Here is a 22,273-nt window from a genome sequence, read left to right as displayed (position 1 = left end):
CGGGATTTATATTTAAACGGTTAAGAGAGGTAGGTGCGTCGTCGAGAGACGTACAAAAACGATGACGCGTCACGATCGGCTCGTCTTATGCACGGTCGTTTCGGTTGTGAACGATAGCATCAGCAACGGCATCAGCAACAGCATCAGTATTAACATTAGCAATAGTAGGAGGAGGAGGAGGTTCAAAAAAAAAAAAAATCGGACGAGAAGATGGTATGCGGAATGCGAACAGCAAGGAACGCTGAACCAAAACAATTCATTTGTTGGCTTTCCAACAAGAAATTCTCAATTGAAGATACATATATGTATATATGTATGTATTAAGAGATCAATCTGCGATCAAGAGTGAATCATTCGAATGATTTTTAAAACAAAATTATCCAGGACAAAGGCTTTTGTCGTGCATCATTTGTAATTTCACGTATGCGTTCGTTCCTTTGTTCTCTCTGTTGGACTTTTTCTTTCTTTCTTTCTTTCTTTCTTTTTTCTTTTTATTTAATTATTTGTTTTCGTTTGTTTGTTTGTTTTTCTTTCCTCTTTTTTGTTTTTTTTGTTTTTTTTTTTTAGAATTTCACGTTCGTTTGCTTTTTTTATTCCTCTTTTGATTCGACTGATCGATCGATTTATTTTCTTTTCTTATTTTTCTTTGCGACGAATTTTTTTATTTATTATTTGTTTCTCTTTGTGCTTTTATTTTCTTTCCTGCGACGTGACGTAACGTTACGAAATTACGCAAGATATAATAATGCATATAAGCGATTAGTTTGCTGGTTCTGTTACTTCCTCTCTCTCATATTTCGTACGTACTCGTATAACTGGATTTTATTTTTTATTAGTTCGTTCTGTTTTTCTTTTTTTTCTTTTTCAAGTTTGATTTCACTTTATGTCGTCGGAAAATTAATCGTTTTATCGTACTATAGCTTTTCATGGCTATATCTTTCTTTCTTTTACGTATAATTTATCATTAGTACAGTATTTATACAAATACAATTATATCGCAATATAATTGTATTGTTATATTAACATAATTATATCATACTTATATATATATATATAAATACAATAATAATTAGTAAAATATATTAGTACAAATAATAAATATTAACAATTTATTATACGATATACTGTATCAATTCTTACGATATTCATTATACTTTATATTTTATATCTCGTAACATAAATAATATATATACATATATATGTTAATTATATCGTTAATGTTAAAGGTCACGCAAAGGTTAAAGTCTAAGAAAGGATATCGTCGATTATAAATACTTCAGGTCATTACTACTTGATACGAGTAGAACGGAAATATCTATATATCAACGATATCGTAGAAAGAACATTTTTCTTGATGAAGTTACGATAAATATGAGAAAAATGTTCAAGTTTAAGTTATATACATGGAGATATTTATTTTTGGTACAGGCTCGAATCTCTCGTGTTCATCGCATGTTCTTCGTCTCTCTCTCTCTTTCTCTCTTTCTCTCTCTTCTATCTTTCTGTCTTTCCTTCTCCTTCCTTCTATACAAAAAATCTCCTCCCACGTTTCATGCACCCCACTGAGAAAGGTCAGAATCCGAATTCCGCGTGGGTGGTCGACGATTCGTCGGCAAAGATATTTTACTGGTCTCTTTAATAGCATGGATTTCCCAATGCTTCACACCTCCAAACGAATCGCTATGTTTCGACCTCGCTTATATACACGTGTGTATCGAGCAACTCTATCAAATACGTCTTTTGTATATATCATATACGTAATCATGAATTTAGGCATCGAATTGCATGCCAATATTTGTGTGAAACAAGAAAAAGAGATATAATAAAGAAATAAAAAAAGAAATAATAAGAAAAAGAAGAAGAACAATGACAATAATGAACAATCGAAATCTACACAATAAAACTATTTTCGTTCGTGCCTGTAACAAAATTGAATAACGTGAAGAACGTTGTAGGTAATAATTGACGTATTATATTACTACGTAAATATTAATTATACTTATCATTTATAAGATATATTAATTAGATCTTTATATATAAATATAAATATGAATATATTTTATTACACGTTACAAGATGTTATATTTTAAAGGCAAAATTATGGATTATAATATTTTTTTTATAAAGAAATCATCGATTCTATCGTGAGAAAAATGTCATGAAACAGGATGTCTAAGAATCCCTCCCCATTGAAATTTTCGCAGAGGGTCGAAGAGAAAAATTTATCATTTTCTCATGAACTCTGAGGGTGACCTTGCTCCTACATACTTTTTTCTTCGTTATTCAACACGAACGAAAAAAAAAGTCGAAGAAATGAGACGTTATCCCTTACCATAGTACGTTGGCATGTCTCCAGGGGAAAGAAAAATATTGGCAGGAAAAACCCCGACAAGAAAATGGCGTAATTACGTACGTAGGTAAGATGGTAGGAAAGGAAACGTGTAAATCAGAAATCCTCGATTCTGAGTTTAGTCGAGAGGTGAAAAGGTCCTTCGAGATAAAGAATATATTGAGAAGAATGGTGGTTAGAAATGGGGTGAATAAAAATATATATATATATAGAGGGGTTGTTATTTTGTTATACATATATACAGAGATTGTTTGGTGTACCTAACATAATCTTATATACGTATGTATCAAAACGTGTCAGTGTACATATATATATATATATATATATATATATATATGTATGTATATAAATTTTTCGTTAAAAAGAAATGAAATACTGCAATTTGTTCTTTCGTGTTAAGAGCAGGTTAAAATTGTTAAAAGACGATAGCGCGAGAGGGGGTAACAAAAAAAACAAAGAAAAAAAAAAGGAAAAAAAACAAAACAAGAAAAAGGAAATTAGAAAAGCGAACGTGCTCGGAGGGAGCAGCATCGTAATTAGCGAGCGGCATTCTTAATTATTCTAATGAGAATTATGACGTCACGAGGTCGAGGATCCCAAGTACACAGGTGTATAACCCTCCTCCTTCTCCTCTTTACCACCCTCCCACCCCCAACCTACGATTTCTTTTTTTCTTTCTCCTCTATTTTCGCGCTCATTACTCGCCCTTTCGAACCCTCTCGCTACGCTACACCGAATAGATTTTCCTTCGGTCGGAGACACCAAGAAGGCTAAGCTTGAAGAAACGAACCGGGAGAAAAAATCATCCGACGTTAAAAAAAAAAAAAGAAAAAAAAGAACAAAGAAAAAGAAAAAGAAAAAAACAGGACGTATAATTTATTGATCGTATCGTTTTAATACTGTCGATCTTTTCTTTTTTCTATTAATTTTTTTTTTGTACAGTTTGATTATTATTTATCTATATAATGCCACGTAACATATCGATATTATTGATATTATATTAATATACTATTACAAATAACATATAATATAAGTATATTAATAAATATATAAGAGTAATATACTAATACAACGACAACAATTACAACAATATATAAATATCCATATAGAAATATATACAATTATATATGCACGTATATAACAATTTTTATATTTTATTATTAATAAATTTTATTATTTGTATATACGTACAATCACGTACAAACATTCACTTTTATAATATATATATATATATATATATATATATATATATATATATATATGCGTCAACTTATATAGCAACTATCTAAGTGTAAGAGAAAGACAAAGAAATTGAATCTCTTTTCTAACAAAATTAATACGATATTTTTTGCCAAGCTGTACAAAATATCGATTCCGTTGCGATGTTAAGGACCGAACCGTTTCGTCTTTGTGGGTGTAACGTAGAAAAGGGTGCCACACGAGAATGTCCTTGTCCAGTATACCAGGAGATGCCGTAGCACCCTCCTGTTGCCAACCAAGCATCGATCCAACGGGGTCGCGTTACTTCGCTCTCTCTCTTTCTCTCTCTCACTCAAGAAACATCTCCCCTTATTTCCATCCCCCTTAATATTCTCTATTTGGTACCTCGTCGTCACATTTTACATTCTCCTGGCTTATTTCCAACTTACCGAATTTTTATAGAGTGCGCGAACCCTTTTATTAAAAAAAAAAGAAAAAGAAGAAACGAAAAAAAAAAGGAAGAAGAAAATAGAGAGAGAAAGAGAGAGAAAAAAGATATAAAAAATAAATTGGTTTTTAGGATGGCAATTATTTTTTTCATTTATTGCGAACTCCACGAAGCTTTTTTTTCTTCTTTTTTGTATATTTTTGCATCCTTGAATGACGGATGACGCTACAACGGTTTTTAATTAAATCTTTTTAACTAAATTTTTTGAGCTCGTGTCTAGAGAAAACGAAGGGGGAAAAAAATTATATAAAATCGTATAAAGGGAAAATTGAAATATAACTTTTGTATAAAGTATTAATGTTTTTTTTTTTTTCTGTAGTACTTGTACTAGTATATTACTTATACCTATGCTATATATATGTATATAAATTTATCTTTTTTCTTTCTTTCTTTTTTTTTGTTTGTTTCGTTCGAATAAAAAAGCGATTATTTCTTTTCCAAGCTAGAAATAGAAAATATATACGTGATAACACTATGACTATATCTTGCTATCGGCCGCGTGTCAAGGACTTTAAGGAAGAATACATTCGAGAGCGGCTTACGCGGTCTTCTCTTACGTAAATACTTCTATCGGGTAACAAAAATAAAATAGAGAGTGACGTCACTGAGAATCGAAGAATACGCCAGGATTTCTATATAGGAGATCGTTCTGTAAAACTAGGCAACTATCCAAAAACAAATTATCTTCGTTGAAAGATTGATCTTTATTTTCGACAAAATCATTTTTATGAGAAGAGAGAGAGAGAGAATAAGAAATATAGATAAATAGAGATAGATAGATAGATAGATAGAGTGAGAGAGAGAGAGAAGAAATTCTTTTTTTCTTATTCACATTTGTCCTTGTATTTTAACGTCCTTGTAAATTATCGTTTCGTATCAAGAAATATAAATCTAGATCCGCGCGTATTATTCGTTTTGTTATAATTAAAACGAAGTGATATCGAATGAAAATTTGATATTATGTTATCTCATAGATATTAAATTTTCACTCAAATAGAATTTGTCAATGGTATCCGTAATTTTTGTAAATTCATTAAAAATATTATTTCTTATCGGGATTAGATAAATAATAATATGATATTGAAACATAATAGCGATTCATTATTATATTATTATATTTGATTATACAAGTTCATTTATTATTATTGAATTTATGAAATTATATTATTATTATATATAATATCTTTTTATATATTATACTATAAAAAAAGAAAAAAACGGAAGATACGAAAAACTTTTGATACGAAGTAACGATTAAGATTGGTAACATAAAATCAAACAATAAGTTCAAAAATATAGATTATCTAATCTAATGATTTCAAAATTACGTGGTTCCAAAAAAAAAAAAAACGAAACAAAAGTCTCAAATCGAAACTATAAATAATCTAAAAAAAAACTCTTCGAAAATCATGTTTAATTTTTTTCGTCCTGAATATTGAAACACAAAGATTTTCACAATCGAAATCGATTATTTTTATATATATAAAAAAAAAAAAAAAAAACATTATCATGTAACAGTTAATTAATTATTATTACATAGAGAAAAAAAAATGGGAATATTAAAAAAATTATACAATTCGAAATTCGAAAGTTGAAAAAATTTAAGATACTTTTGAAGAAGAAAAAATTGAATATATATATATATAAAAAAAAAAAGACAAAAATTTGACAAGCCAATATACATTATTACATGTTATATAATAATACACACACACACACATATATATATACACTTATATACTAATATACAATGACACGTTTGCCTCGTGCCCGATCTTGGATCCGCGTTTCTCGCCTTGTTCCAATTCGATCGTCAAGTGCAACATTGATCATGAGTCAGAGAGACTTGTTCGATGGGAGGAAAAAAAGAAAAGAAAAAGAAAAAAGATATCTTAGAGTCATTATTCCTTTAAACGCTATACCTGTAAAGGGTTCTATGTATGTACGTGTATACGTGTATGTGTGAGAAACAAAAAGGGAAGGGAATGAAAGAGAGAGAGAGAGAGAGAGAGAGAGAGAGAGAGAGAGAGAGAGAGAGAGAGAGAGAGAAAAAAAAGGAAAATAAAAAAAAAGAAAAGGATAAGAAATCTTAAACGAGAAACGGTGGTTATCGTGAAGAAATATATATATATATATATATATATATAAGGAAGCACAAAGAAAACGTGCTTACAATTAGAATAGGATGGAGAGAACGCGCTGGCTTAGCAGAGTGCAATGACCCAAACACCACAGTGACTCGAAGGCGTGACGTAGCGATCAGCTGGTGCACCGAAGACCGAGCGAGGAAGAGAGACAGACAGACAAACAGAGAGAAAGAGTAGAAGAGAAAGAGAAAGAGAAAGAGAGAGGGAGAGAGAGAGGGAGAGAGAGAGAGAGAGAGAGAGAGAGAGGAGAGTTAAAAGAGCGTGAGCAAGCGCCTTCTAACGTTAAATTAGAAATCAAAACGTGACTTGGATAAAGTAGAGAGAGAAAGAGAGAGAGAGAGACTTGCTATTTCTGTATTATTATTATTATTTTTTTTCCCCTATACACCGGATCAATATATACGTGTTATGTGTGTGTGTGTGTGTGCGTGTGCATTTATATTTTGTATGAGTGTATGTGTGTATACGTGCTCGAAGGAGAGTATATTCCCTGATCGAAGAGTACTAAAGTGAAAGAGTAAGAAAGAGAAAGCGATATATATCGCAGAAACGTTCAGTACGCCTCGATCATCGACAAGACCCTACACGTCACGATCAGCTGATGATGACAGATCGGGAGTCACGTGACGAGCTCGCTCCGGTCATTTTTAAATCGCCGATGGAATAGGACCGCGAATTTCTCTCCTCCTTTTCTTTCTCCTCGTTTTCGATTAGTTTTTACGATCTCACATAATTATACGTGACGACATTGCTGTCATCGAGAAATTTATATATACGTGTGCGTATATATATTTATATATAGTGATAATTTGATGGTTTTTAGATTTTTTTTTTCTTCTTCTTATGATAGGATTTTTTTGTTAAGGGTTATATATCTATTGTGTCTGTGTGTGTGTGTGTGTGTAATAGCATTGGGTAAAAGAGAGACTAGTCGAAAGGCCTGGTTATTACCATTTAAGGAAATGACCATGAAGAAGCCATTTAATGGTTACTGCGATTTAAGAATCTACCTTTTACTTCGATCGAAGAAAGAATTAAATCGCTTTCTTACCAGATTTCACAAATTTCACTATAGCGTAGGTATATATTTTTCTCGAATTACGAACATCGATGAAGTGTGTGTGTGTGTGTGTGTGTGTGTGTATGTGCATATATGTATCTCAAATTCATCGAACCGTTTCAATTCGCAAAACCAAATCGAATTTCACCGTTTTTTCTCTTCGTTTATTTATTTATTTTATTTTATTTTTTTTTTGTACTTTCCGCAGTTATTTATCTCTTTTTTCCCATTCTCCATAGAAATTTAATTTCGAAACGTTTTATAATTTTCCATACGTTGAAAATCAATTTATTTTGTTTATATCTGAAACGAATTTCGAAGGAAAAAAAAATAATCGAGAACTTCGTTTTCGTAATCGATCGATTAATTTAATTCGTATCGTTTTTCTTTCTTTTTTTTTTTTTTTTTTTTTTATAACCTCTCGTCATTTTTAGTCGGTAGTAATCGATAAAAAAGAAAAAAAATAAATAAATAAATAAACATATAAAAGTGAAACGAAATAAACAGAAAAAAAGAAAAAATTAGTTAGCCGAAACGTACGCGAGGTGTCGTAACTTTCATCTATATCCGCAACGACGCAGCTCAGGGGTTTGAGGATTTTAAAGGTTAGGTTAGATACGTTCGACGTAATAATACTAACTAACGGATTCAACGACCTTTCTTTCTTTCTTTCTTACTTGCTTACCAACTTACTGCGTTCGGAATTGATATATGCGTCACGAATAACAAAGAGAATTGACACCGTTAGAACGTCTAACGGTAATATATGAATACTCAAGTAAATAATATATCGATTCTAACGATCAAGCTCTCTTCGTGACGTCGACATTTTTTTTTCTTTTTTTTTTTTAATTTTACATCATATATTATATTATTTCTTTCTCGTTATTTCGAAAGCGATAAAATTTCAAACGAAATAATCATTACAAAAAAAAATAAAATGGTGGACACTTACCTTCCTCCTATCGATATATATGTCGGAATATCAAAAAAATATTGATATCGTCGTAGCTTTAGTTCTTTCTCGAATCGAAGTTCGCAAGGTATTGGAAAATTCTCTTCTTCAGGTGAGCTCGAACGAGGGGAAACACCGATTCATCATAGATTTCAAACGTTTCGAGTGATTCCTTGAAAATCGACGAGCGTTATCACAGATACATCGTATCGAAGAAACACGCCATATGCACGACAAGCCACGCACACGCACACGCGCAGAACTTGTGGTCACTTTCATAAGACCGTCATTTTTTATCCTTTGTGTCGTATTCTTCATGGCCATAGATAGAAAGAAACTATGAGAGAGAGAGAGAGAGAGAGAGAGACAGAGAGAAAAATAAAGATACGAAATTTGATCGAAAATTTTACACGTCGTTGTTGAAACGTGATACAGAAGAGGATCGATGACGAAATTTTCAAAACGACATTGTCGTTCGAACAAACGACGAACGATGATGATTCTGGGCACACTCGCGATACGTTTCTTCTAAGATTTGTTTTTCTTTCTTTTTCTTCTTCTTCTTCTTCTTCTTTTTTTTTCCTTTCTTTTCTTTCTCAGACTTAAGCACGATATATTTAACGACCCAACGTTTTAACCTAATTAATACTCACATTACTAATCGCGATACTATCGAGGATATCATATTAACGTATCTTTGCGCTTTACCAAGCGCTCACGATCGGCACAAAGAAGAGTTTAATGCGGACGGTCGTGTCTAGCACCGCTGCTCACAGGTCAGCCATGTTGGACTGGCAGCTAGCCGTTGCTGCGCCCCTTACGTCACGTCGTGTTTTCGTCACGTGACTCCAGGAACGTAGATACTCACACAAAGGCACGAGTTCATACTCAAATTTTCGAACTTCCGAATTTCCATTTCATCGTTCACTGACAATGATTATTTAACATCTTATTTGTGTTTTTTTTTTATATACAGCGAATAAGAATTACAAGAAAATCGCAGAATCTAAATTCAGATTATAATTTGTCGACTCCGTTTTTCTTACAAATACAAATTACATTACAACCTGAACAATGACAATCTCCAATTTGCGAATTTAATTTCGTTACTCTCATCGGATCATCTTTTCGGGTTCGAGCAAAAATCACGAGATTTACGTCTCTCGCTTTGTACGTTTCGTTTCTTTTCGCTCTTCTTCGCGAACTCGTAGATCACGAAATTTTTTCACAACGCAAATAAAGATACGCGTTCGTACGCATGATGATGCGCGAGTGAACGAACGTGACGATGGAAAATTCGTTACGATTTAACAAGAGAAGAGAAAGAGGGGTGAGAAACACAGAAGGGAAAAAAAAAAGAGAAAAATAATTTCCGAACGATGATGATGACGACAAAGAGAGAATAAAAACAAAAAAAAAAAAGAAAAGAAAAGAAAAGAAAAGAAAAATTCGCGTTAGAACGGAAGAAAAAACAAATTACGAGCAGGGTAACGCGTGATACGAGTTACGGGTATGTAGACGTTCTCCATCTCTCTCTCTCTCTCTCTCCGTCCGTCTCTCTTTCACACACATCCATACACACGGTCTCTCTCTCTTTCTGTCGCAACCGCGCGCAAACGTCGTCGCGATACGGCCCTAGGCATAGCCCTCTCCGATCCCCTCTCCGATACCTTTACGGCTGTCGGATAGACGAAGAGAAACGAATGGACTTCGGCATGGTCGTGGATACATACCAACGAGTTGAACAGAGCGACGCTGGGTGGTGGTGAAGGCAACGTTGGTGGTGAAGTAGAGGTGGTAGTATAGCGGTGTGTAGTAGTGAGGTAGTAGCACTGGTGGTGGTAGAACAACGACTGGTGGTGGTGGTGGTGGTGGTGGTGGTGGTGGCGCTGCGTGCCGGGCGAACGACGGTGCCGCGTGAGCGAAGGAGTGGGGGGAATGGAGCCGGTGGCTTGACGAATCGGTGACGAGGTGAGGGAAGGTGGAGAGGGGTGAAGTTGGGTCGGATAGTGGAAGGTGGTGGAGGACGAAGCGGAGTAGGGGGAACGACGAGGCGCGGAAGGAGGTATCGGCGCGTTAGGTGGGGGGTGAAGGGGACGCGCGAGAGAGCGATGGAGGGGGAGGTGACGCGGGCACGGCTCGCGGGAAGGAGCCGTGCCTCCCTGCCGTCCGCCCGCAGTGCGCGCTACGCGATATCACTGGTCGGTCATGTGTGCGTCACTATTCTCACGTTCACACAACATTGGTACCGTTCGGAGGAGTCGAGTCGTCGTCGTCGTCGTCGTCGTCGTCGTCGTCTCCGTCGTCGTTGTCGTTGTCGTTGTCGTTGTCGTTGTTGTCGTCGTCGTCGTCGTCGTCGTTGTCGTTGTCGTTGTCGTTGTCGTTACCACCGTCATTGAAGTAGCGTGTGCCCAGTATACAAAACGGTGCGCGCCCGGAAGTTCAAAGTGTTCCTTCTTATCCTCCTCGTCTTATTATTCTTCGTCTTCGTCTTCTTCTTCTTCTTCTTCGTCGTCGTCCTCGTCCTCGTCGTCTTTGACGTCGTTGACGTCGTTGACGTAGTGTTGGACAGTGCTGTGAATAAGAGGAAAGAGATACGGGGAAGGTGCGAAACGGAGGAGTTCAGAAGAAAGGAAGGAAGGAAGGAAGGAAGGAAGGAAGGACAGTTGATCACAGGTGGAATTGACAAGACACGTACCGCTGCAAGGGGTGGGAGGGAGGCAGGGGGAGGGGAAGGGATCCTTTTTTGTGCGTGTGCGTGTGCATGTGCATTCTTTTTTCTTTTCTTTCTTTCTTTTTTACTTTCGTATCTCCTTACTAATAAAAAATCCATCCACGAGTTTTGTTTTATTTCATTTCCTTTTCTTCTCTTCTTACTTTTTCTGTTTTCTTTTGCTTTTAAGTTGGATCGAAAATACCCGCGAAGTTGAACGAAATATATATATATATATATACATATTATCCATACGTGCATATATATATATATATCGTTAGTTAGTTGCATATGTGTGTGTGTGTGTGTGTGTATGCGTCTAGGGTGTCCTCGTCGCGAAGAGAGAGACACTCCATACACTCTCTCCTCTCTCTCTCTTTCCTCTCTCTCTCCTCTCTCTCTCTCTCTCTCTCTCTCTCTCTCTCTCTTTCTCTCTCTCTAACTCCGTATACTACTCTCTTCTAGGCTACGGGAAAGTAACTGGATTTATTCTCGCCTCATGGTAACGGCCTTCGTTTCAATACGAGTGATATCTTATATTGAAAGGGGAAAGAAGAGGGAAAGAAAGATCGAAGAAAATTAATAGGACGAAGGAAACGAAGAATAATCGGTGAAAAAAGAAAGAAGACAGAAGAAATTAACGAAGGAAGAAGAAAACTGAACGAAGAAGATATAATATTTAGTTTTGTGCAAGGTGAAATATTATTTTCTTGCAAGTAGCAAGAGAGTAAGTAAGAAGTGTGAGAAGAAATAGGTGATATATCGCGAGTGTTGTTTTCTTTTTTTTCTCTTTCTCTCTTTCTCCCTCTTTCTTTCTATCTATCTATCTATCTATCTATCTATCTATCTATCTATCCATCTATCCATCTATCCATCTATCCATCTATCTCTTTCTCTTCGTCCAAACAAAAATACGTGAAAGTACGTGAGAATACGTGATAATACAGTGCGCTCTAAGGATTCCGAGAGAAGACAGAGAGAAAGAGAGAGAGAAAAGGAAGAAAAACGGAAAAGATTAAAAATTAACGATTATATAATAATTAACGAACGAATAAATCAATCGATGAATAAATAACAAGCAAAAAGAATAGCAAGTTGGATTTAAAGAAAAGAACAGTGAATAAACCAACGCGACAATCAAAAATATTATAATAACCAACAACAACAACAACAAACAACAACAGCGAACAAAAGTCAACAACAACAACAATAACAACAATAACCATAATAACCATAATAACAAAAGCGAGAGAACGACGAAATAAATAAATAAATAAATAAATAAGTGAGGGTGGCCGTGGATCCGAAGTCGCGGATTCGGCGAAACGCGCGCGAGCGAGCGTTTACCGATCGTCGTAATATGGCGTACAAGTTTCGCGAGGAGATCGTGGGAAAGAGGTTCCTCTCGGTGAGTGGTTTCACCAAGCTGAAGGTGAATAAGATCATTGAGTGGGGTTGGCGCGCGGGGGTGATACGTGCAGCCAGTCACAGGGATAACGACTGTCACGATCTTCAGGTAAGAAAAGCGATATTATTACTATAGCGATATTAATACTATCGTTAGGATTAATATTAACGTTAATGTTACAGTTATTTTTGATAGTATCTATGATATTAAATGATCATCGTAGGTTTATCTCTTTTTATTTTTATTTTTGTTCTCCTTCTTCTTTTCTCTTTTTCTTTTTTTTTCTTCTTCTTCTTCTTCTTTTTTTTTTGTAGATCTTTTCTGTCGTATTATATCCGGTTTAATCTACTGCGATTTGGGAGGGAGTTCTTCCTCTTTTTTTTTTTTATTATTATTGTTATTGTAATTTTGTTTTTGTCTAGTTAAGAAAGGAAATTGTGTATGTGTGTGTGTAATGTATTATCATAATTTTTATTTATATATATGTATATGTATATGTATATGTATATATGAATTTTTGGGATATATAAATAAAGTATAATGTAATATCTCGTATATTGTTTATATTAGTGGAATATATTTATATATTACACTAAAAAAATAATATATATATATATACACACACGCATATTGTAGTGTCTTTAAATCCATTGATGTCCATGAAGTAAATATCTTGCAAATGATTCAAGTTACAAGAAAATTTATTCCGATAAACTTACACTCCTCTGAGTCAGAGTTACGAACTGCGTGTAAAGATTTTCTTTTTCTATTTTTTTTTCCTTCTTTCTTTTCTTTTTTTTTCTCACTCGTGACCTTTCCTTTTCATCTTAAATATCGAAAGGTTTCCAACATTTTCCAGCGACACCATTCGAAAAACAATCGTTTAGAGACTACGTAATATTTTATATGTAATGCAGTTGTAATACGTCGAACAGGATCACTGACCTTCAACTCGTCAAAACATACGACTGCTTGATTTGTAAATAATGTATTTCTATAGCACAGAGAGTTATGAATTACGAGTACATTATGAATCTGTTAAGTCGGTCTTTAAGATGACGATTATCTCTTAAACGATTCATACTAGCTTTTTTTTTTTTTTTTCATACTAGATATGATTTTTGATCACAAATAATCATTACTCTATAAACAGGGAAAAAAGAAATTATAAGTGTCCACTTCAAAACAAGAAAAGAAAAAAAGAACTATGGCGACCTTCGTAAATTAAAAAGATCAATAGTAAAAAAAAAAAAAAAAGAAAGAAAGAAAACATCTTTTTACACGCACTTTGCGGATGACTCAGAAACGTAATAAATTTTTCTAAGTAAATTTTCTCGTAATTTTAGTCGAGAGATATTTTCGAGGATATTATATAAAGAGACATCCTACATATATATATGAATGAATATTATTTATTCACTATATTATACTTGCATAAATTATTACTTCATATGAATAAAGTATCTACTCTTATATTATTTATCTTAGTATAACATAATATACTTATATACCACACTAAATAAATAATATATATATATATAATTATTTAATAAAAATATTAATTTTATATCTAATAAAACATTGATCATTAAAAGACGAAAATTCACTCGATGATGTAGAATAAGTGAAATGAGATTAAAAAAAAAAAAAAAAAATTAAATACACTATATACGATATATGTAATATACGTACCTAATATGTATATATATTAATCATAATTTTGTTTTAATCAAATACGAGGTGAAAATTAATTCGATGACGTAAAATAAATGAAATAAAATTGAAAGAAAATTAGATATACGAATGTGTAACTAAGGTTATATAAAGTTATAGAGGGTTAAACTGGTTTGTAAAGCGCGCCTAAAGCAACACCTTTTGGAATGATCTCTCTCTCTCTCTCTCTCTCTCTCTCTCTCTCTCTCTCTCTCTCTCTCTCTCTTTCTCTCTTTCTCTCTCTCTACGTAGAACGTCGCGTGTACGAACATGCCGTGCGTGTTTACATCGCGACGAGATCGACCTTCTCGTAGCCACTCACGTAAGATCGTACTGACCAATAGCGTGCTCCTAATTCTTAACGTAGGACGATCTGTCGTTGTTATTATCGTTTCCCTATAGGCCAAGGTATCTCTTCTTTTATATCTTTTCTAAGTATCGATATAAATATACCGATACGATAAATGTAAATTATAAATATCTTTTATATCAATTATATAATACTACGATGACGATGACGACGGCGACGATGAGTAATTTAACGTGATTTAAAAAAAAATAGAAGAAGAAAAAAAAGGAAAAAGAAAATATTCGATCGAATTTTATTCTTTCGATCAAAAAAAAAAAAAAAAATCGGAATTCTTTCGCTAGTAATGAAAAAAATTTTTTTTTCGAATATCTTCTCTAATCGTGTTAGGTTTATTGCGTTTAGTATGACGATTGGGATTGTTCTGATTTTTCATTTTAATCAACGATCTCGTGGTATTTCATAAATCAACGAGAATAGAATAATTCAATAAAAAAAGAACAAATAAGTAAATAAATAAATAAATAAAACAAAGTAAAGAAACTTTGTATACGAAGTAAAAATTAATGAAACTAATTCTCATATAACCTAACTTCCTAACGTCCTTACAAAGATATATATATATATATGTGTGTGTGTGTGTGTGTGTGTGTTATATGTCGCAAAACTTATAGTTAACTCTTATACGTGAAAAAAGAAAAAGAAAAAATACAAAAAAGAAAAAAAGAAACTTCAAAGACGAAATAAAAAATTGGATATGCTTTAATAAAATCGAATCTCTCTGCTTCTAAATAACACGTGCTCGTTATATAGAGAAGCTTAAAGCTTCGAATTAGTTTCTATCTTTCATAATAACAAAATGTCAGATAAAGATAGGGACAGATAGACATTCATTGTTTGTTTCTCTTTCGACGTACAAAAAGTTTCTACACATACGTATACACATTACGTATATGTATATACACGTTACGTAAATATATGTATATGAAAAGAATATTTGATTAATGAATGTGTGATAATATATACGTGTATTGAAAATGATTGACAAATATGTCTCTCTCTCTCTCTCTCTCTCTCTTTCTCTCTCACTATGTCTCTTATACGTTTCATCTTTACTATGCGAGTCAGTGTCGAAATTACGATTTGTTTTTCTCTCGAGTCACGAAAGTATAAAGTTTGAGAGTACGTCGTCATGAAAGTCGTGTTTAAATTGATGAACTCTTATTTCGAAATTCAGAGCATAGGTCGTATCTTTTCTTTTTATTTTTCTTATAAGAACAAACGAGCGAGAGAGAGAGAGAGAGAGAGAGAGAGAGAGAGAGAGAGAGAGAGAGAGAGAGAGAGAGAGAGAGAGAGAGAGAGAAAAGCAGGTTGTTATTATTACTGGATTTTATCGTGACGGTCATATAGTGTTTAAAGTACATTAATGTTTCGAAAGATGTTAGGTTATGGCTGTTTCGATGGTCTCTTTATATTATTTCTAGAACTTCGTAGAACGCTGTATTTTTCTAACCATATCGATGACTTTCGCCGAGTAGAAACGAAACTATGTTACTTTACTTGAATTTTCTTTCTTTTCTTATCGGAGATATTTATTTTCTTAGGAAATAGGAGAAAAGAGGAAAAAGAAATATAATATCTATATATATAAATAGATAGATAGGTGCATTGGATGGACAGATAGATAGATAGATAGATAGATAGATAGATAAATAGAGATAGAGATAGAGATAGAGATAGTTTTCAAAGGCGAACATTGGTCACGGTCGGGGTGATAGCGCGAAAATTACGCGTCGACCTTGCGTATTTGCGAACTTTACGAGCAGTAATGTATCGAGTTTTGTATGTTTGTGTGTATATATATATGTGTACGTACGATGTACGTACGTGTATGTGTGTTTAACGTCGTGTTCGGTAGCCAAGCCAGAGTTGATCCTTACGGAGAACATCCTCCCCATTTTGTCCGTTATAAAAGAAATATATGTAAGAAACGTAAAAAATAAATTGGCATTATATTTAATATGATTGATATTGTATTCGAATTGTAAAAATTATTTATCGAATTATTTCACCGTGTACTCGATTAAGGGAATATTGTGTTTACCAAAATAAGGAAAATATTATTTGTTTACGTCACGTAACAATTTTCATCGACCAATCACAGGACGTCTTACTTTATGTTCTTACTCGTACGAAACAGTTTCGATCCATCGCGAGCCGGGAAAAGGTCGTGTGAACGATCTCGTGGGTTATAGTGTTGTCGTCTTAGTAGATAAAAGAAATTTATAAGTACGAGACTTATTGAGATTGGTTATATAGCACGTAATTTACGTTAGATAATAATTTATCGATACGTGTGTGTGTATGTGTATGTGTGTGTGTGTGTTTAATATATATATTGAACACTGTTTTTATTAATTCGCGTCGCGTAAAAATTTCGATCGACAAATTACGAAGTGCTTAACGATATACAGTGAATCAAGGTTATAATAATAATAATGTATAGAAATATTCGATTATATTATTGTTTCTATACGATTCAGAAAGGACATTCGTTTTTAAGTGAAGTAAAAATTTTCATCGAACGATCACGAGGTGTCTAATTTTTTCTACGAAACAGTTTCTTCGTTAATTGTGAGACGAGAAGAAGAAGAAGAAGAAGGTTCGTCTGCACGATTTCGTAGGTTATGATGGTGACGTCGTTGGAAAATAGTGGTAGGAGATAAAAGGAACAATGTAAGTACGAAAGTTATTAAGATTGGTGATATAGCACGTAATTTATGTTAGAATATAATAATCTATCGATATATATATATATATATTGAATATTGTTTTTATTAAATTAAAACGAACGAAAAATTTCGATCGATAGATTACGAAGTGCTATCAATTAAGGTTATAATAATAATTTATAGAAATATTCGATTATCCATGATTAAGGAAATATTGTTTCTATACGATTCAGAAAGGACATTCGTTTTTAAGTAAAGTAAAAATTTTCATCGAACGATCACGAGGTGTGTAATTTTTTCTACGAAATAGTTTCGATTGATTGTGAGACGAGAAGTGTGAACGTTTTCATAGGTTATGATGCTGCGAGAAGATAAAAACAAGCCTGCAGGACGAAACTTATTGAAATTGTTTATGAAGCACGCAATTTAGGTTAGGTTATATAATAATTTATATATATATATTATATAATTATTATTAAAAAATATCAAGGAATATTGTTTTTATTAACTTGGAACAAAGTATTCGTTGCATCACGTAAACATTTCGATCGAACAATCACGACGTATTTAACGATATACTATTAATTAAGATAATAATAATAATAATAATATATAGAGATATTCAATTATCTTTTATTAAGAAAATGTTGTTTTTATAAAATTATATCAAGAACAAATTCGTTGTATCGGAATGTATATCGACCAATCACAAAGCACATTAATTATATACGCAATAATATCGACCAATCATGAGATTTGTAATTGGTTTGGGATAAGGACTTCGTGGCTGTGATTGGTGACGTCGTTAGGAAATATTTGTAAGAAAGAAAGGTCGAGTACAAGCCTTGCATATTAAGTTGATTTATATACGCACTCGATTTAGGTTATAGTAATAATAAAAACAATAACTCGTGGTAAGATTTAACTGTTTTTCGTAAGAGAAACATCGTTCTTCTTAAAACGAGGTAAAAGAAAAATTGTTTTGATAAAAATTTTCGATCGATCAACCACGTGACAAATATTTTATGTAGAAGATAGTATCGACCAATCGTGAGATACGAAATTCGTGAATAATTTCGTAGGTTATATAGTGATGTTCGTAGAAAATATTCCTAAGAAAGAAAACGTCGGAGTAAAATTGTTTATATACGTTTTCAATTTAGATTATGAAAATCATTAATTATCTTTAATAAAAGAAACATTATTATTTTTTCTTTTTTTGTAAAATTCAAATTAGAACAAATTTTTTCGTATAAAAATTTTATTAAATCAATCATGAGGTTCGAAACTAAAAAAAAAAAAAAGTCAATCGTGATATTCGAAGTTTATTAACGAATATGATTCTGTAGAATTGGATCGATCGACTTAAGTTAAAATAATTGTTGAAATATAGAATTATATTTAATTCATTTACATAGAATTATATAGGATAAAAAAAAATACGCGATATAAAAATCTTAATTAATCGATCACGAATCTATGTGACATATATACGTCAACAGGTTCGAAAGTTTTTAGCGATTTAAGGTTATGTTTGTGTTACAATTAATGACACACTCGTAACAGATATTGCTATTTATTTAATTTTTATTATTATTATTATTATTATTATTTTTTTTTTTTTAATTCGAACATGATAGATCGTAATGAAGTAATCGGAAATTCAAGCTTACGTTTTCTGATTCTTTATAACGAAGTAAACCGGTAACGGGTCGCGTTCTCTTAATATTTTTTTTTGTTTTTATCGTAACGCCGTCATAACTATTTCAGTTTTCGAGGACGCGAACGACGTACTCGTGTGTCTCTTTGGTTCGTACAATTCTACTTTGCGTTTCAAAACTTATGCATTTTCGAGTTCTTCGCCAGAAATATTTGCCAATGTCGTATTACCCTGAATATCACATTGAGTTATGAATTACAAGGATTATAGACGGGGAAAAAATTGTTAACATCGTTAAATCAATTTTTTCTAATACGTCCTAACCTCTAAATATCGTCGTTATTTTATTCTTCGTTTCGAGACAGTCGAAGAACATATCGTATTATTCAGAATATCGTTGATCTATTCTAAAATACAAAATTATGAGTGGAAATTAAATCGTTCCCTTTTTCTTTTTCTTTTTTTTTTTTTTACATCTTTTTTTAAACCTTAACCTCCAAACGTAGTTATTATTTTCGTACTTTTTATCAAGATAATCCGTAAAGAAACAAAAAAAAAGAAACTATTGTTTACTTCGATGATAAACGTGAAAAACAAAAAAAAAAGTAAAAATAGTAAAAGTAAAAAATTAGTTTCGATGATAAATGTAAGAATTCGTTAATAATTATCATTGATAAATAGTTAAGTTGACGATAATCGAAGAAAATATTTTCGAAGGTTAAAACATTTCTCTCGTATACTCTTATCGTAACTATTGCGTTAGGCTTCTTGATTTTAGAAAGTAGAATATGCAATAATTCGTTATTGCATAACAATTGGAAAGGAGAATCGGTATTTCCGTTATATAAAAATATACAATGCACTATTGCCATAGTAATTTTCACGGAGAGAATATATACATACACACACACACACACATATATATATAAAGAGAAAGAAAGAGACAAATTGATCGTCATCCTTTTTATTTTTCTTTTGGTATTTTTTTTTATTTTTTATTATTTTTTGTCAACGTAAAGAATAATTGTTTCGGACGACGTAATAACAATAGCAACCCCTTACATCATCTGTGATCGAATAAATGATTTTTCATGGTAACGACGTTGTAATAATATAGGTCCACGTGATGCTCATTAACGTTAGAATGCAACGGTAATTATTCTCTGAATATAACGCAATTACCGCTGTCGTAATAATTTATTGCGCGTACGTTGTGGACTTTAAATTAAAGGGCGGAGAGAAAATAAGAATCGAACGTGTACACGGTTCAATTATTTATATGTATATGAAAATTTGAATTTAATGAAAATTTAGTTTGGGTAAGAAACATTTTCGTTCTGTGAAATGGTAAAATTTGAATTAATCTTAAAAAGAGTGATAGATACGTATGTATCTAAGATATTTATCAGATATATATTTTATTGTATTAATACCAAAAATATATATGTATCTCTTCTTTTTTAATTAACATCATATTTATTTGTAATATATCGTGATATATATATATATAATAAATAAAAAAATGTATATATAGAAGAAATATATAATTGTAATATAGTGATATATATTATACATATGTATGAGGATAAATCTAATGATAAAAGGAGAATCAGATGATATATATATACATATATATATATATATTGTACGTGGTATATTATGTATATAAAGGTAACTCTATTTAGAGATAGTCTGATATCTTTGAATAGATCATTTGTAGTACCCAAGAAATGAACTACAAAGCAAGTTACGCCGATTGGAATCCATTCGCAAACTTGGAAGTTAATATAAATGCTAATAACCAAATTTCATTGTAGAAACTATAGATAGGACATTAGAAGTCTTCGCCCATGGGGAGTAGCGTCGTTTCTTAGTATGTAATCGCCATAATTACGAAATCAATGTTCGAGATAAGAGAATTGTATTCGAGCATGTACAATTCTAGATAAATCGTCTATTTTTAAGTAAATTCTAGATAATTCTAATTCTTCTACGTATTTTCGTTCATACTTCGATGATAACGTTTTCCAAGAATTGTTTTTATTTCCTTCTTTCTTTCTTTTTTTTTTTTTTTAATTTATTTTTTCCTTTTCTTTTTTCTTATTAATTCAAGCAATACTATAGAGTATATTGTATATTTTATTGTATTTTATTTTTTTTAAGTATATACATACCGAACTATGTCGAAGTTATATTTTAAGTATATCCAAATGAAAGTTAAAATATGATATTAAAAATAACTTTGGAATAATTTAATATAATACAAAACTGTATATAGTGTGTGTACACGTACGTACATATATTTTTTATATTATTTATATATATATATATCTTTTTTTATGTTGAACATAACTACAGTGTAGTAAATTATATTTTACTATATATATAATTATTTGTATATTCATAAAAAAGAAGTATACTAAACGTAATAATCATTATATGTTTGAAATCGTTGGGTCCATTTTATTCGACAGATAAAAAAGATATTAATAAAATGTTACGTCATTGTGACATTATATTTAATATGTAGTAGGATTCTAAAAACAATCATTTTTGAGCTTGTTTCAATAAAAATAATAACTGGTCTACTTTTAAATACGTATTTGAAACGTTATTAATGTTTGCACAATATTGAGACTATATTTAACCATATCCACTTGCTACTTTGCACAGATTACTAATTTTTTTTTCTTTTTTTTTTTTTTACAATACATTTTCTGAAATATCCATTTCAATATTAGAAAACTCTTTATATAATTCACTTAATATACTACACATAGTATAAGCTTTTCTTTTTTTTGCAAATTGAAGAGAAAATTATGGCGAGATCATCTCAATTAGATTAGTCTGAAAATCGCTATAATAAACTAATACAATAACGATCTAAACTCGTCATTAGATTTCTACGACAATAAAGATAAATCATATACATCTAAAATATAATTTCTAATTAAATTATATATGCGATTCAACTAAAATATCAATCCCTTGATATTAAATTCGAATTAAATCATCAATTCTCCATAGTTATATCGTTAATGATATTACATCATATAAAATACATATGTATTTAAGTACGTACATATATTATATACATGTCTTATAAACATTACATAAATAAATTATATGAATTACGTTCATGCACACTTTATATATTATACGTTACATATATACATTATATAAATGACATTCCTACACACTTCGTATACATTACATACATATATTATATAAATTACATTCATACGTACATGCATTGCATTCATATATCACATACATATTTTATATACATTACATACATTACATTCATATATACATGACATACATTACATTCATAGATACATTACCTACGTACTTAGATATTACATACATATATCATATATATATATATATATATATATATATATATATATATATATATATATACATTACGTGCATACGTACATACTTAGATATAGTCGTATATATTCATGTACACGCATATATATACATACATATATATATATATGCATTACGTGCATAC

The 22,273-nt window shown here is 31.7% G+C and overlaps 2 protein-coding genes across 7 annotated transcripts in view; one reads left to right on the top strand and one right to left on the bottom strand.

The window, feature by feature from the left end:
• LOC127071989 (receptor expression-enhancing protein 2-like) overlaps positions 1-9,077 on the bottom strand; it is a 34,020-nt gene extending 24,943 nt beyond the window's left edge. The window contains exon 1 of one of the 2 annotated variants that reach the window (XM_051011961.1): positions 8,874-9,077. In XM_051011961.1, the coding sequence (XP_050867918.1) occupies positions 8,874-8,905 (32 nt within the window). In that variant the 5' untranslated portion in view covers positions 8,906-9,077. Of the gene's footprint in view, positions 1-8,220; positions 8,851-8,873 lie in introns of those variants that run through there. The other variant, XM_051011956.1, reaches the window with a different exon arrangement.
• A 1,296-nt stretch (positions 9,078-10,373) lies between these two features.
• LOC127071960 (uncharacterized) overlaps positions 10,374-22,273 on the top strand; it is a 269,111-nt gene continuing 257,211 nt past the window's right edge. For 4 of the 5 annotated variants that reach the window (XM_051011837.1, XM_051011839.1, XM_051011838.1 and 1 more), the window contains exons 1-2: positions 10,374-10,896; positions 11,399-12,449. In XM_051011837.1, coding sequence (XP_050867794.1) covers positions 12,294-12,449 — 156 coding nt within the window. In that variant the 5' untranslated portion in view covers positions 10,374-10,896; positions 11,399-12,293. The remainder of the gene's footprint in view (positions 10,897-11,398; positions 12,450-22,273) is intronic. The other variant, XM_051011840.1, reaches the window with a different exon arrangement.

The sequence above is a fragment of the Vespula vulgaris genome, chromosome 24 (genome assembly GCF_905475345.1).
Source record: "Vespula vulgaris chromosome 24, iyVesVulg1.1, whole genome shotgun sequence".
NCBI classification, from domain to species: domain Eukaryota; kingdom Metazoa; phylum Arthropoda; class Insecta; order Hymenoptera; family Vespidae; genus Vespula; species Vespula vulgaris.
The sequence above is the reverse complement of the archived record's forward strand: the minus strand, read 5'-3'. Positions and strand labels throughout refer to the sequence as shown.